Source organism: Pteronotus mesoamericanus, unplaced genomic scaffold (genome assembly GCF_021234165.1).
Source record: "Pteronotus mesoamericanus isolate MK-2021 breed Mesoamerican mustached bat unplaced genomic scaffold, CSHL_Meso_final contig_27, whole genome shotgun sequence".
Classification (NCBI taxonomy): Eukaryota; Metazoa; Chordata; class Mammalia; order Chiroptera; family Mormoopidae; genus Pteronotus; species Pteronotus mesoamericanus.
In genome coordinates this window covers 13,207,834-13,223,983 of record NW_026555115.1, presented here as the reverse complement: position 1 = coordinate 13,223,983, position 16,150 = coordinate 13,207,834, and the positions used below count along the sequence as shown (strand labels likewise).

Below are 16,150 nucleotides of genomic sequence, written 5' to 3'. Positions count from 1 at the left end.
AAAACAGGAGGAAGAGAGCCTGCACGAAACTCCAAATTCTTGTACCAAGATCTCCTGTACCAAGAGAGTGACTTCTCTGTACCAAGCATGCAAGAGAGAGAGAGAGAGAACATGAGTGTGAGCCTTTCTGTCATTAAGTACAGCTCCCTTTAAAAACACCCCAAAATGAATAGCTCTGCTTCCCTCTGCCAAGTCAGACCAGTTTCAGAACATGCTCTTCAAAAGTACTGTCCTTTAAAAATGTAGAAGTCTGCAGCTCAGCATTCCCAGTCACAGTTCAGCTCCAAGCATCCCCCACAAATCTATGTGCTCCAGCCTGAGTCCTTGCAGTGTCATTTTCTGTCCTCTGGAGTTACCTTTATTCCAGCCAACAATTCACCAGTGTTTCTCTGTGCTTGGCCAGGCAGGTCTCCTGTAGTGTTGTCAGCTCTGTCGCTGTCTTCTGTGCTGGAGGGGCACTGAGGATATTTCCAATAGGCCTCAAGACCTCCAGCCCTGCAGAGAGACTCACAAATAGACCTTTGTGTTTTTTGATAAGCTCCAATTTTAAAGGCTTGGCTCAGAACTTCCTGAACAGTCAAACATCTGGATCTTCCTATGGTGTGTTAGAGTCCACCATTTTTTTCAGCTCCCTTGTGTCTTTGACCCTCTTTCAGCTGCCATTTTTAGTCAGGGCAAGAAGTTTCCAGCCATGACTGGGCATCCTGGGTGGGCATCCAGCCCCCATAGTTCACACAGGCAGTGAATGAGCTTTCCACCTGGCTGTCATGGGTCACTCTGCCAAGTCACTCTGCCAGGCATTCTCAGTCACATTCACAGTTTGCCCTGCCTAGACATCAGCCTTCTTCGACAGCTCCTCCCTTCAGGATGTCATGGGCTGTAATCTCCCTTTGTTACGTAATGTGCCTCAAACACTGTGCTTTCTGTTCTGTGGGCACTCTTTTCCACCCTACTTTCTGCTTTTTGCAGGATTTGTGGGGGGTGGTGGTGTCCACCTGCTCTGGGACCTATGCTCTGACCTATTCTGTTATAGTAGGAGATCATAAATTTAGATTTGGACATGAAAATTTTGGAAATATTTATTAGACACTCAAGTGGAGTTGTGAAGCAAGCAGCTGAATTTATGAAGTATGGAATTCAGGAGAGAAGATTGAACTCAAAATACAAACTTGGTATATAAAGTCATAAGATTTGCTATAGCTATTGTTCTATAATATGATTTTTGTTTAAGGAAAGCCAAAAATTCACATTTCTTCTATGAAACTTTCTAAATTATAAAAGAAGATAACAGACTTCATTTTCCAAATGTATCTTGAATGCCACTGCTTTAGTACTGCTTTTCTAAGGACTCACTCACTTCAACTGGAAGCTTGTGCTCAGTCTCAGCTAAAGCTATCTGAGGGAAATGACCACTCTGATCTTTTTCAAGGAGAATGTTAGGAGACCTTCTGTTTTCCCATATGACAAAGGAGAGAAATTGTGCTTGACAGGATGATTGAAACTAGGCTCAGGTTTAAATTCTTATAAACTTTATCTCTAGGTTTGCAAGTGGCTCAGTCTTCTCAGATCTTGTAAAATCACTTTCCTTCCTTGAAGAATGTCTTGGTTGTGCATCAACCTTTAAAGAGAGGCATTTTGTCTCTTCATATCTTCTTGTGACTAAACCAGCACATCACAAAGCCAACAGTGAAGCCAGAACCACGTACCTCTGCAGGCTGGATTGTAAGCCCTACTGAGGTCCATGGACCACTGTGGAGAACTCTTCTTCCCACTAAATTTTTTACCTAGATTGTCCACAGGCCCAGCTAGCAATGGCCTTGATCTTTTGGAAAAATATTAATTTGGGGAAAAATATAAATTCTTATATGAGATTTCTATATAACTTTTTTCCCTGTTATATTGTTTTTCCCCTTCTGTTCCTAACTTTTCTCTAGCTTTCTTTAAATTCTTTCATTTATCTCTCTTCAGAATGCACACTCTATTTTTATTAAGAGGTGGGAAGCTTCCAATGTGTCTGTCCCACCCTCTAAGTCTTCAATGACACATATATTTTACTAGTTTGTTACTTCTCCTGAGAAGTGTGAAAAAAAATGTTGTGTTCATGCTATAAGTGTTCTGTTAAACATTGTACACCAAAAGATGACACAACCATTCAGATCCAGTTGCATGTGAATTGTTATCAATGGAATACTATGCAGCATAAAGAAAAAAAAGAACTACTACATTTCGTGACAGCATGGATGGAACTAGAGAGCATTATGCCAAGCAAAATAAGCCAGGGGGCAAAAGACAAATACCATATGATCTCACCTATAAGCGGAACCTAACCAACAAAGCAAAGATGCAAGGAAAATAAGACCAGCAACACTGAAAGAAAAAAGAAATCAACAGAGACAAGAAAGAAGGAGGAAAGGGTGGGCAGGGGAAAAGGAAGGGAAGGGGCAAGTCAAGGAACATATAGCAAGGGCTCATGTAGAAAGCCAAAGTGTGGAAAGAGGTGGGAGGAAGGCGGAGACAAATGTATTTGAAAAAATAAATAATTTTTTTTTTAAAAAGTCAGTGATGGGGTAGAGAACTTGAGGGCAGATATATGGGACAAAATGTCCATGAACCTCTATTTCAGGAAGTTAATCTAAGCAAAAACCTGTGTAATGAAAAAATGCTGAAGAGTGGTTAGTTGAAATTCAGGGGTAAGTCAAGAGCAGTTCGGGTAACATTTACAAAAATTAAATTGCCTTGAGTTGTGTAGTTCAGTTTGTTGGGCATTGTCTCGAAAAGCAAAATGTTGCCAGTTTGATTCCTAGTCAGGGCACATGCCTGGGTTTCATGTTGGGTCCCTGGATGGGCACATACAAGAGGAGGCAAATTGATGTTTCTTTCTCACATAGATGTTTCTCTCCCTCTTCTTCCCTTGCTTCCTCTCTAAAAAAAATAATAAATAAAATATTTGTGAAATAATATAAAAAGTAAAAAAAAAGATTTTATTTTTTATTTATTTCTTTTAATCTTTACTGTATTTTTCTTACATTGCCATTTAGTCCTCTTAAACCCTTATCACCCCCAGCAATCATCACACTGTTGTCTATATCCATGAGTCCTTTTTCCTTTTTGCTAAATCCCTCCACCCCATAACCCTACCTTCCACTAGTGTCATCTTGCTCTCCAACTATGAGCCTGACCCATTTTCCTTGAAAGTTTAGTTTGTTCATTAAATTTCACATATAAGTGAAATCATATCATATTTGACTTTCTCTGACTGGCTTATACACTTAGCACAATGTTCTCCATGTCCATCCATACTGTTGTAAAGGGTAAACATTTCTTCTTTTTAATGGCTGAAGAGAATTCTATTGTGTTTGTCCCATAGTTTTTTTTTTTCCACTCATGCATTGATGGACACTTGGTCTGCTTTCATAGCTTGGAAATTGAAAATAATGCTTCAATAAACATTAGGGTGCTTATGTTCTTTTGAATTAGTGTTTTGTGTCCTTTTGGATATATTCCCAGAAGTGGGATTGCAGGGTCAAAAGATAGATACATTTTTAATGTTGGGGGTTATCTCCATTTTGCATTCCACGGTGGCTCAAACAATCTGCATTTGTCCCAACAGTTCAAAGGTTTCCCATTTCTCCATATCTTCACCAGCACTTGTTGTTTGTTGACTTATTGATGATAGCCACTCTGAAGGAGTAAGATGGTGTCTCATTACGTTTTCATTTGTATCTCTCTGATGCTTAGTGACATTGAGCATTTTTTCATATGTGTATTGGCCATCTGTATGTCCTTTTTGAAGAAGTGTCTACTCAGGTCTTTTGTCCATTTTTTAATTGGGTTATTTGTTTTTTTGGTGTTGAATTTTGTAAGTACTTTATAAATTTTGGGTATTAACGCCTTATCAGATATATCAGTGAATGTATTCTCCCATTCTGTGGTTTGTCTTTTTATTTTCTTGCTGATATCCTTTGCTATGCAAAAACTTTTTAGTTTGCATAGAGACTTCCCAGTCTCTCTCAGTCTCTCCCTGGAAGTCATAACTTCTGTTGCTACTCACAGCTGTATGTTATCTGAGTTCCTTTACAGCTCTGGTGTTATATACTGGGGAGCCCAGCTTGGAATTTAGACACCATACTTCTCAGGGGGAATTTCCTGGCCACTGAAATATCCCTCTGGAACTTCAGCTTCTGCCCATGGTTCCCAGCCAGCTCTCTTACAATTCCTCTGTACTCCCTATCAGTCTCCTTGTGGTGAAGTGTTTTCTCCTGTCCTTGGTTATAAGGCTTTACTCCAGCTAGGGCTCAGTTTTTTTCCAGCCCGATTTCTTTACAATTTCATTGTAATTCCAAATTGGTCCTGATAAGAGGTTAGTGTAGCTTCCACCTACTCCTCTGCCATCCAGTTTTAGGATTGTAGAAAACAGGTATGTGCTCAAAGTGCTTATCTCTGAGCAGTTTGAATTAAACCTGCTACACATAAGACTGTGATTGCACTCAAACTTAATACATTCTTTCCACTTTGGTAGTTCTACACTAGTCTTTCTGGATTCATGTCTTAGCTGCTCAGTTTATACCAAGTAGAAATAAAAAGAAAGAAAGCACCAGCTAAAATGAACTGCTTAAATAATATGAACATTATACTCATAAGGCTGCCCTTTTAAAATAAATGAATTGGGGTTATGCATCTTTTATTTTGAATGTCCACTTTACAGATGAGTTCTTTTAATTACAGTGTTTATTGAACCGGAATGAACCAACCCCAAGGCAGTCCTATAAGTATTCATTCATTTTTTTGTCGTCCTAGAGATGTCAGGTTTTCCCATAACCAAGTATTCATTTTCTCTACTAAAAATACAATATTGATTTTTTTATTTTTTTGAGTGACCTCAATGAAATGAATTTCTAGCCAACATTTTCATTGGTAAACTGAGTTTATTAACACTTCAGTACAAAGGTCTGTGTGAGGCTTATTAAAGATGTGCTCAAAATGTCACATATTCTTACATTTCCCCAAGATCCCTCCTCCTGCATGCCCAACTCAATTTGGCAATTACGAATTTTAAAATACTTTAAACTACAGATTCTAAGGAGAAGGTGTTTCTATTTTTTTGTTTGTTTGTTTATAGAATGCTGATTTTCCAAATGTTAAGATTCTGTTAGATGAAAGTAATAGAATTCCAACTTGAACTTGCTTGAATGAAGTGGGGGTTCTCCTGGACGTATCTTGGGGTATCTCGCAGAACTTAATATAGATTAAACAGCTAGCCCTCACAAAGTTCAGGAGTTCAACCAAGCCTTTGGAACAACAGGAACCAGCCATACAAATACTGTCAGGATTCTCTCCATCTCACTCTTTCCTCCTGCAAGCTGCACCTTAACTTGCTTTCTCTCACTGTCTCTCTCTACACACACACACACACACACACACACACACACACACAAAACAACAACAACAACAACAACAAACTTTCTCCTCATGGCTGAAAACATTGCCACTGAGTTTCCTACTATATAATGTCAACCATCAAGAAGAGGCTGATCTGAATTCTGTTGGTGCCAAAACCAAAAGAACTATAGGGTAAGAACCTACTGACCTGCCTTGCGTTGCTCAGCTTCCCATCTTTAAAGCAAGTAACCTTTTATTGAGGAAGAAAGGTAGGGGTAATACTATATTTTGCTAATCATGGAATCTGTGTGTTTGTGTGTGTGTGGGGGGGGTGGAGGAGTGAAGTCGGATGGGTGGGACAGGGTATGAAGAGGTCATGTAAAATCTTGACACTTTCAGAGAAGAAACTATGGAGAAAAAACTGCAAAATCAGCAAAATTTAGGAGCAGAGAGGTATGGGATGCAAAAGAAAATATGGTGTGGGGCAGGTGAGCATTTATTCACAGACTAATTCCAAGGCTCTCTATTAGGGCTTGGAATTTGTAAATGAGGACACAGATGCTTCAAGTTAATGTAACTTCCCACAGCACAGTGTTAATGGGTGGTGGGGACTATGGTTTATCTGGTGGACAAGCTTATTTATTTCCTTTTCCAACAAGACCAGGAGCTATGAGTAAAAACCAAGAAGAAAGGTAGCATTTGGAGTAGGAAAGAGACCAATTTTTGGTTTATTTATTTATTGGTTTTTGTAAACATTTTTCACAGAAAAATTGCTGATCCTATTTTTTCCCTGTTCTTTAAGTTATAGTGGGATACCAAGGTGTTACCAATAAGCTCTTCCCAAACATAAACACTGTCAGCACAATTGAATGTTTGCTGTGCTGAGCAGAAATTTTCTAATAATATGTCTAAACATATGCAGGAATATTAGTTTCCAGGCTTTCAAACAATCATTGCTGGAGGGTTTCTTACCTATGTAAGACATTTAAGGTAATTACCTTACTCAGTGGCTCCACAATAAATGCTGTTATAGTATTATACCACTGCTGTAATTTCATTGCTTACACTTTTTCCCCTTTTAAATTCATGGTATTTTTTTCCTGTAAAGATGGATTTCAAGATTTCATTATTTATCATTCTTTTTACTCTTAATTTTATCCATTAAAAATATTGAGCACTTGCTGGCTTATCTCTTAGTAGTAACAAGGCCTATGGTATCAAGATTTTAATTCATGTATTGTAAAAGATGAAGAAAATTACCCAAAGACACCATGTAGCAAATGGTAGAGCTGGGATTTAAACTTAGGTATATGTGATCTTAAAGTTTATGATCTTTGTCCAGAAACAAAACAAAATAAAACAAACAAACAAAAAAAAATGAACGTTGCTTTCACTCCCATTAGAACAAAGAACCCTTAACATTTGGTTTCCTATCATTTTCGCAATATAAAATGTTTGTCTTATTTTGTTGAGGCCATGCTTTACATCTTGAATTTCTACATAATCAAGTCAGTACCAGTCCATTATAATTCCATTTGTGAACATCACTTGTAGTAGCTTTATGATAGCACATTAGTTTCATGTAGTATATCTTGAACAGTTATCCTGACTCACCATAAAAACACTGTGAATAATGATAATTAACATGCATGGTTTCCATATTTTTAAATATATCCTTAAGATAGCTATTTAAGTGTAATTGCTAGGTCAAATTATATGAATGTTACAGAGTTCTTAATGTGTATGATGAAAATACTTTTTAGAATAGTTATAGTGTTTTTAGTATTAGTAGTAAAAGCCTCATTTTCAGGGTGGTATTGGCACTTTAAAAATTATATCATTTCTCTGAATGTTAAATGAGCAAGTACACATTTTCAAATTTCATGTTGCATTTTAAAAATAATACTTTAGAATAGATTCCTGGCCATCCTCCAAAAGAGAAACATAGAAATAACGAGTGCATTTTTCTGTACCTTTCCCCTTCAGCTAAAGAACATATATGCATAACTCATAGATACAAACAATAGTGCGTGGTGACAGCCAGAGGGGAGGGGTGTGAGGAAGAGGTTAGTGCAGGGAAAAGGGGTGGAAAATTGGGGCATCTGTATTAGTGTCAACAATAAAAACAAAGGGAAAATATGTCAAATCCACAAACTATGTAAACACATTCAGATGTCACCACTAAGTGTTTTTGTACTAAATCTTTGATAAAGGGAGAGTCTATAGGTTAAATTTCATGAGAGTTGATTGAGTTCCTTAAACTGTAATAATTAATTTCATTTCACAATGATGCCAGTATGTTTTTATCTTCAGAAAATGCTGACACACCAAGTCTTCTGGAGAGATAATCAGTGTCCCTCTAGAATAGTGCTTCCCAGGGGGAAATCCCAAAATCCTGGTTCCGTAAGATATATTGCTCAAAAAAGACCCCAAAGCCAAATAAGTTTGACACTGAAAATTTAGAATGCACATTTACATATTCACATCTTTGTTACTATTACAACAAAGATGTTCACTTTTTCTTAAAAATAATAAATAATAAATAAAAATGAAAAACCCAAGGCCCTGGCAGAGTAGTTCAGTTGGTTAGAGCATCATCTCGATAGGCCAAAATTGCAGATGATTCCTGGTTAAGGCACAGACAAGAATCAACCAGCTGTGGTTGGGTAGCTTGGTTGGTTGGAGTGTTGTTCCATACACCAAAAGGTTGTGTATTTAATCCCCGGTCAGGGTACATACCCAGGTTGCAAGTTTGATCCCCAGGTGGGGGTTTGATCAGTATTAAGTATTTGGGAAGCAAATGTTGATGTTTCTTTCCCACATCAATTTCTCTCTCCCTTCCCTCCTTTATCTCTAAAACCAATAAACATTCCTTGGGTAAGGATTTATTTTTTAAAATAAACCAACTATTATATAAATATGTGGAACAGCCAGCATATCAATCTCTTTCACTTTCTCTCTCTCTCCCTTCCTCTTCTCTCCTCTCTATCTGTAAAATCAATAAATAAAAAATAAGCATTAAAAATACAAAACCTTTCCAAAGTATACAATTATAATATTTGTACATTTTGTTCTGCAGAAAATGAAAAACCTTACAGATTCTGACCCATTCATATTAACCTCAAGTTAATGAGATTTTTGCCCCAGTGTTGAAATCCTTAACTTAATTGCCTAGATATGCTCTCAGCCTTCATTACCAAACAGTTGGACCAACCTCTTATGATATATAATATTAGTTTGAAGACTGTTATAGGTATAGAGAAGTATATATATAGGAGAGTATAAGTATAGAGAAGTATAAGAGACCACTTAACATTACCAATTCATGCAATTGGATGTGTCATCTTTGTTTTCTCTTTATTTCAAATGATTTAGTTTATTTTGATTGCTTTTATTTATCTCCTATTAGGTGTTTGCCAAACTACTGTGAACATGGAGGAAGCTGTTCCCAGTCTTGGACTACCTTCTATTGTAACTGCAGTGACACCAGTTACATTGGCACCACCTGCCATCACTGTGAGTAGATTTAATGTTTATCCACAGTAGAATGGACAAAATCCAGGAATGCCAACATTACCTTAAGGATGTAGTCAACATGGGATGTGTACTTTCTATTCATTCATTCACCATGTATTTCTTGAGATGATACAATATGCAAAACACTATGGTGGGCATGGAGGATACATGGATATAGGCCATATTCTTATGGAGTATATGTCTACCAGGAAGGCAGATAGGGAATTTGAAATGTTGAGGTAGAGGCAAGATAAGGCACTATATAGATGCACAGAGGCAAGGTATTAAGTCAACTGTTTTGTCTTGATGGGCTGAATTATGCTATGATAAGCAATCTTACATCTCCAGGTCCTAAGTCACCAGCAGTTTTACCATTCCTATGTTCCATGCTCATTGCACATTAGCAAATGGCCCCCTTTTGCATTGTCTTCAATCTAGGATGCTGACAGCCTCCATCATCTGGAAGGTTGCCATGGCATGAAGAAGAAAGCACAGGGGAAAATGTTTTAAAATCTTCTACCTGTAAGTAGCAAACATTACCTCCACTAACATTCACATAGACACACCTATATTCAAAAGAGAAAGAAGTGGCATCCTATCATGAGATCTGAGAGAGCTCAACCATCATACTGGTGATAAGTACTGATGTCTATATGTCAGTAATTGGGAAGCTTCAGATAGAAAGCTTGAGCTGAACTTTTGGTGGGAATAGGTTATAAAGAAAGAAAAAGAAAACTGAATCTGCAAATAGTTTTCATGTGACTGATTTGTGCTGACAGTGAGGAAAAGTGGAGGAGAAGAGACAGGGAAAGAGAAAGGCTAGAGCTTTCAAAAAATGAAGGGATGAGGAATATAAATAAATGAGTAACATGAGCCCTGATTTCTATAGTTTTATAGTCCTCTTGGAGGTGCAGCCACTGTGGAAATCAGTTTAGAATTTTGTTAAAAAAACTAAAAATGGAAACTGCCTTTTGACCCAGTGACTCCACTGCTGGGAACATACCCAAAGAATCCCTAATCACCAACTCAAAAGAACGTATGCATAGCAGCACTATTTACAATAGTCAAGTGCTAGAAACAGCCTAAGTGCCCATCAGTAAATGAGCAGATCAAAAAAACTGGTACACTTACACAAGGAAATACTATACAGCAGAAAGAAAGAACTCCTACCTTTTGTGACAACATGAATGGGACTAGAGAATATTGTGTTAAGTGAAATAAGAATGCCAGTGAAAGGCAGATACCATATGATATAACCTATAAGAAGACTCTAATGAACAAAATAAAACCACAGACAGGAAACATGAAACAGACTAAAAGTGACCAGAGGGGAGAAGGGAGGTGGATAATGGTGGAATGAAAGGGGAGGTGCTAGACAAAGAACATGTATGAATATCCCATGGGCATGAACAACAATGTAGGAATTTACTGTGGGATCACGGTGTATTATGGGCAAAGGAGGGCAAAGGGGAAAAATTGGAGCAACTATAATAGAATGACAATAAAAAAATGATTTAAAAAAGAATAAACTCTGTTTTGCATGTTCAGAGCTGTAAACCTATTTCTCCCTAATCTGTATGATGTTATATGTCAATTATATCTCAGTAAAAAAAAATTGCAAGGAAAAAAAAGCATGACAACATAGAGAATGCTTGCCCTTTAGGGAATAGTATACCAAATTATGTTGAGAAAGACATAATTGGAAGGTGCCAGCATTAGTTATGGTTTGTTTCATGAAAACTGTGACCAGAGGGCAGGGAGGAGGGGGATAATGGGGAGAAAAAGAGGAAGGGTCAAGTCAAGGAACATGTATAAAAGACCCATGGACAAAGACAATGGGGGGGGTCAGAATTGAAAGTGGAAGATGGGTGATGGGTAGGACATGGGAGAGTAATGGGAGTAAAATGGGGACAACTGTAATTGAAAAACACATTTTTTTTATAAAGTGGGTATAAAGGGAAAAAAAGAAAAAATGTGAAATTTGAAATTGATGTAGAAGTTAGAGAAATGGGGGAAGGACCTTTTAGAAATGTATTTGGCCACACCAGGGCCAGAGTTGTCCAGAAGACTTCAACAGTTTTGAGTTTCTGTTATTGTGGGAATGATGCTAAGAGATACAGAAAGGGAGTAGTGGGTATCAGCTGGGCTGAAGTAAGACTTTTATATGGGGTGAGCAATGTCAAAGTCCTCATCCTTGGAGAACCCCTCAGCCAATCAGTGCCCTCTTCTCTATTGTGGAAAGTAGCACTCACCAACAGTGTCCACAGAGAGTTTGAATCATATCAGAGAATAAATAGCCCAATAGTATCATGGGATGATGTTGTTATTGACCTTAGTTGCCTGGGGAAATGGAAAACACTGGCTTGCTCTATAACAAAGTACCTTATTTAAATTTTTCTATTAGAAATTTGGAACAGTGAAAAGAACTCTGGATGGAGAGAGATTGGATTTAAATTTTACCTAGTTCTCCTACTTGAATAAATACATAATTTCATTATTCCAGAGCTCCATTTCTTCACAGATTCTATGAAAGAAAACTAAGAAAATTTTGCTGGACCTCTAAATGTTAAAATTGCATGTTTTTATTTAAGCTTTCCAATAAATACTGATCTATATATAAGTGGTGAATCTGGTTCAAGAAATATTATTCCTAAATAGACAAAAATAATGCATACTTGTATAAAAAACAAACAAACATTGTAGGACATACAGGGAGGAGCAAAGTAGGTTTACAGTTGTTTTATGGGAAAAATAATACTATAATTAATAATAATGCAAAAATATACTGTGTTTTGTGTATTCACAAATGTAAACCTACTCTTGCTCCGCCATGTATAAAGGACCATCTAGACTATAATGGCACTGTCCTTGTAAGAAACTCAGAGGCAACTGGAATGGCCTTCAATTTATTAGTGAGCCAAGAGAACACTGAGGAAGATTTAAGTCAAAGCTACATAATTTGGAGGCAAATTTCATGCCATCATTTCTATGAGTTTTAGAGCTTATTACTTTCATTTTTTTCTAAAGGAATTTAACAATATTTCAAGGAATTTGCCTCTATGAATTCTATTCTACTTTAATTTTGTTCATCCATCAGGTTAAAATAGTATATTTTTAGCTTTAAAAAATAAATTGATGCAGGTGAGGGGCTAACAGTTAAATGAACACTGTCAAGCTGATGAGCTGTAGAGTCAACACATTAAACTAATCAATACCACCTTCCTTTCCCCCTTCCTGTGAAGTTGTTCAGTTCTTACACTGTTGGCTGCAACAATAAGAAGCCCCTTGCTTATTTCTGGAAACCCAGCCAGGACAAAGGAGACGCACTTGTGTAACAATGAGGTTTAACAAGTACACTTTTAATGCCTGTGCAATTTAAGAACATGTGCTTTCTCTCACTACCCCCGTCACCACCAACTAGGTAAGGGCCATTGCTTTGTGTCATTTTGTAAACTGAGTAAATTAAGCTATGCTTTAATGCCTTTAACAAGCATGTGTCTCATACGCGGGGCATCAAAGATGCAAGCTGCCAAAATGAAAAAGAACACACAGGATACCCTCACATAACAATAGAACGAGCAAGTTGAAGATTCTGCTCTTGTGGAAATGGCAATGTTCTTGATGTGTTGGGGCATATTTTCTTGAAGCAATCTTTTACAATCAGAATAATAAATGTAAGATGTCCAGAATTTTTATAAAAGATTATTTCTTGAGTGTCCTTTTAGTCTTTTGTCCCTTTAAGCTCTTTAGGAATATATGTATATTCCTACATATACTATACACATATACATATACATATACCTACATATACTCCTACATATACATATACTATACAGATATATATTTGGTTCTTTCCAGTTAATGTAAGCCAACAGAGCTGACTTAGAACAGATAGAATTAACTTTTGTCTGTTTAGTCCGTGCACATCTGGGTGAGGGGAACAAGGGTCCAATGGACTCTCTGACAAATGACAAAATTAAAATTCTGAGTATTTTAACATGGCAGTTTGTTGTCAAAAGTAGATGTATCATTTTTCTATTTCAATTTTCCTATCTCTTTAGCTGGTGTCACATAAAAAACTTGGGTATGCTAGTCAGGTTACTTTTCAAATTTGCCTTGATCAAAACCACCTCTTTAAGAAGAAAGTGATGAATGTGTGAGCAATTCCTATCCAATCAGTGGCAGCTTCCCCAAATGAAGAGAAAACATGAGATCATTGCTTGTACCATGAGCTTTCATTGAACATTATTGTATCATGCCTGTCAACTGCTCTTTGTTAGAAATTTTCCTAAGCTGTATTTCCTTCTCCACAACAGTAAACTAAAAGTAAAACAAAGTTTACAGTTCAAATCAAACCATAGCAACCCAACAAATGTTCAGGGCCTTGAGATCACCAGACATAATTACCATGGTTATTACTTTTATACACTGTGCAAGTTTAGAAGTTATGTATTTAAATCCAAACTTCTACATACTCAGGGTATATCTTGGTCATGGTATAGTTATTGTCCACCTAATTAGAAATCCAAGTTAAGATTAAAAGAAAGATGTTTTTGATTATGAGAGCTTAATGTATGGATCAGTCTATAATAATGATTAAACTGAGATAGGTATTGTTATCATTTTTATTTTATAGATGAGCACATTGAGTCCCAGATAACATACATAACTTCTTCAAGACCACATAGCTAGTAAGTGCTGGAGTGGTGACTCAAATGGGGAGAATCTGGCTGCAGATGTCAGGTGCTTAACCCCTATATCTGATCTCCTTTCTCAAATAAGACACTTGTACCTGAACTTATTATACCTGAATTTAGTGATGTGACATTCATGACATTCTTCATATCATTATAGACACACTATAATATTATGATACCCTAATTGAAAGTACAGTTATAGAAGACAGTGGTGAGAAAGTTTTTGTGTTCTAGGATAATCATGAAATTATCACAGAAGTAAGATGTGTTAGGACTTGAAGAAAGCTAAGATTAGAATGCACATAAGGGATAGGAAAGCCTATTTAAAACAGAATCTGTCAAGAGCCAAGACCTTATGATAAGATATATATGTTGTTTTGGGACAAAGCAGCTGTTTTCTTGACTGAAGACAGGGAAAATGAATAGTTTTATTAATTTATTCCTGAAGCCCAAATGGGATCCCTGTAAAGCACTTTTTCCTTGGGGAAATCTGTGTTCACTTACTATTATGACCAAAGCTTTTCACATGTTATTCAAATATCTATGAATACCACTTTAATGATTACACAATAGTCTATTTAATAACACTTTCATTTTTATATAACCATTTTAATATTTTCCTTTATGACAGGAGAGTCCCTGTGTTTTTTTCCAAATACATATTATTATAGCCAACATTTCCAGTGAGCATCTTTTGCTTATTTTTTAACCCCACATGCCTATTGTTTTCTTGAATTAGCCTTAGAAATGACATTATTCACTCAAAGATTATGAATAGTTTTAAGGACCTTACTTCATATTGCTAACTTGCTTTCTTAAAACCTTGGTGCATTTTATATTATAATCAACATTTCCTGCCATCTTCTTTTACCTTCTCTGTTTGAAGTGGAAATTATTGTTGATCATCATGGTGAGTTCTGGATGAAAGTTTTGTTTTGCTTTTAGATGACTTGTACAATAGGAATAAGATTGTTTCCACAGAATCTTATTTTATCATTCAAGAAGTACCTTTTGAAAGCACATCTGAGGTCAGTGATTGTACATTTGATTATTGGTCTCATAGTGAGTAGACTCAGTATATGATATAAACACTTACTTATTATCTATGTGTCTCCTCCTGAGTGGGACTTTGCTCGATATTCTCAATAGCTGTGCCTGATGGTATTCACACGTGCCCTTACAGGGTCTCTTCACCATTCCTCAGCCTTTGGTAACCCCTTTCAATGTGTGACTTCTATAACATCATAATAATGCCTTTTAGGTCATTTTTCAGGTTGGCAAGAGGATGTCAACTTTCTCTCACAAGCCTGATATAGCTCTTCTCCCATTGGGCAGTCAATAGCCAAATATTGACTGGAAGCATATCGAGTTGTCTGGTTATCACACCTTGAAGTAGTCATCACAGAGGAATAACACTTTTGCTATTTTAAAATAGGTACATGGTCATATAACTGCATGGCACTTTATGGTTCAAACAAAAGGTTGGAAGAGTGAAAGATTTTGCTAATAAGGGGATTCATTTAAAAATATCACTCATGTCTCTTAGCTTATATCAACGAATATTTTAAATTATTCTGTGGGTTACCTATTAAGATCTGAATAAAGTTTATCTTCATATTTAACTCTGAATGTCATCAGAAGATGTTCCCAGCTGCAAGTAGACACCTAAAAAAGAATAGAAAAGGCAGTAATGCATTGCTGAGTTCACACCCCGCTTCGTTTTGCAACACTAACCCCAGTTTTTTTGTGTCATCATTATTTTCATTCATGTTAACTATCCATGGATATGATAAACTCCTTGAGGGAAGGAATTTGTACTAACTGTTCCCAAGGATTGGTGACATAGAGGGCATATTAAGTAATTGGTGAGATAGACAAACAGAAAAAAAAAATAACGTAGTATGCTATTAGATGGGGACAGCATAAGGACAGGATGGTGTTTGAATCTCCTCTATCTCTCCAGCCCCTGTCTAATCCCTGGAACATAGTATAAATCTGCCGTTTGCTATGTACATACATAGATAAATGATATATGTGCACACAGTTATGTTAAGTTAATGGGGTAAGGACACTGTCAATTTCTAGGGAAGTTTTAAGAGTAACTAATCTTTGAGCAGAGACTTGACTGATGAGAAAGAACAAGAGCAAGAGGAGGGAAGAGTGAACAGCAGATGCAAAAGCAGAGGGACATGAAGAGTCATGCAGCAAAGAGGAAGCAATGAGATGGCCATCTTAGCAAGATTCTAAGGTGAAATGGAGGAAGAAGCAGAGACAGGGAATGGAGCCTGGGCATAAGATAGATGGTAGATTGAGAAGGAGCTCGTTTCTCTGTTGACATCTAGAAGCAGCCACAGTTTTTTTTATTTTTATTTCGATGCTTGGAACTGACTTGTTAATATTTATTTTGTTGTTTACGTTTTTATTGTTTTTTGGAAGTAGAACTGTGATGGTATGGTTGAGCATGCGCTAAAGTTGGAAGACATGGGTGCAAGAGAGAGATACTAGATGCTATTTGCAATTGTGTGGCCAGCAAATAATGAGAGTCAGAGCAAGTTAGA

The 16,150-nt window shown here is 36.8% G+C and overlaps 1 protein-coding gene across 2 annotated transcripts in view; it reads left to right on the top strand.

The window, feature by feature from the left end:
* The window catches only part of CNTNAP5 (contactin associated protein family member 5), a 1,056,232-nt gene that overhangs the window by 655,231 nt on the left and 384,851 nt on the right, over positions 1 to 16,150 (top strand). For both annotated transcript variants that reach the window (XM_054575031.1, XM_054575030.1), the window contains exon 11: positions 8,789 to 8,895. In XM_054575031.1, coding sequence (XP_054431006.1) covers positions 8,789 to 8,895 — 107 coding nt within the window. The remainder of the gene's footprint in view (positions 1 to 8,788; positions 8,896 to 16,150) is intronic.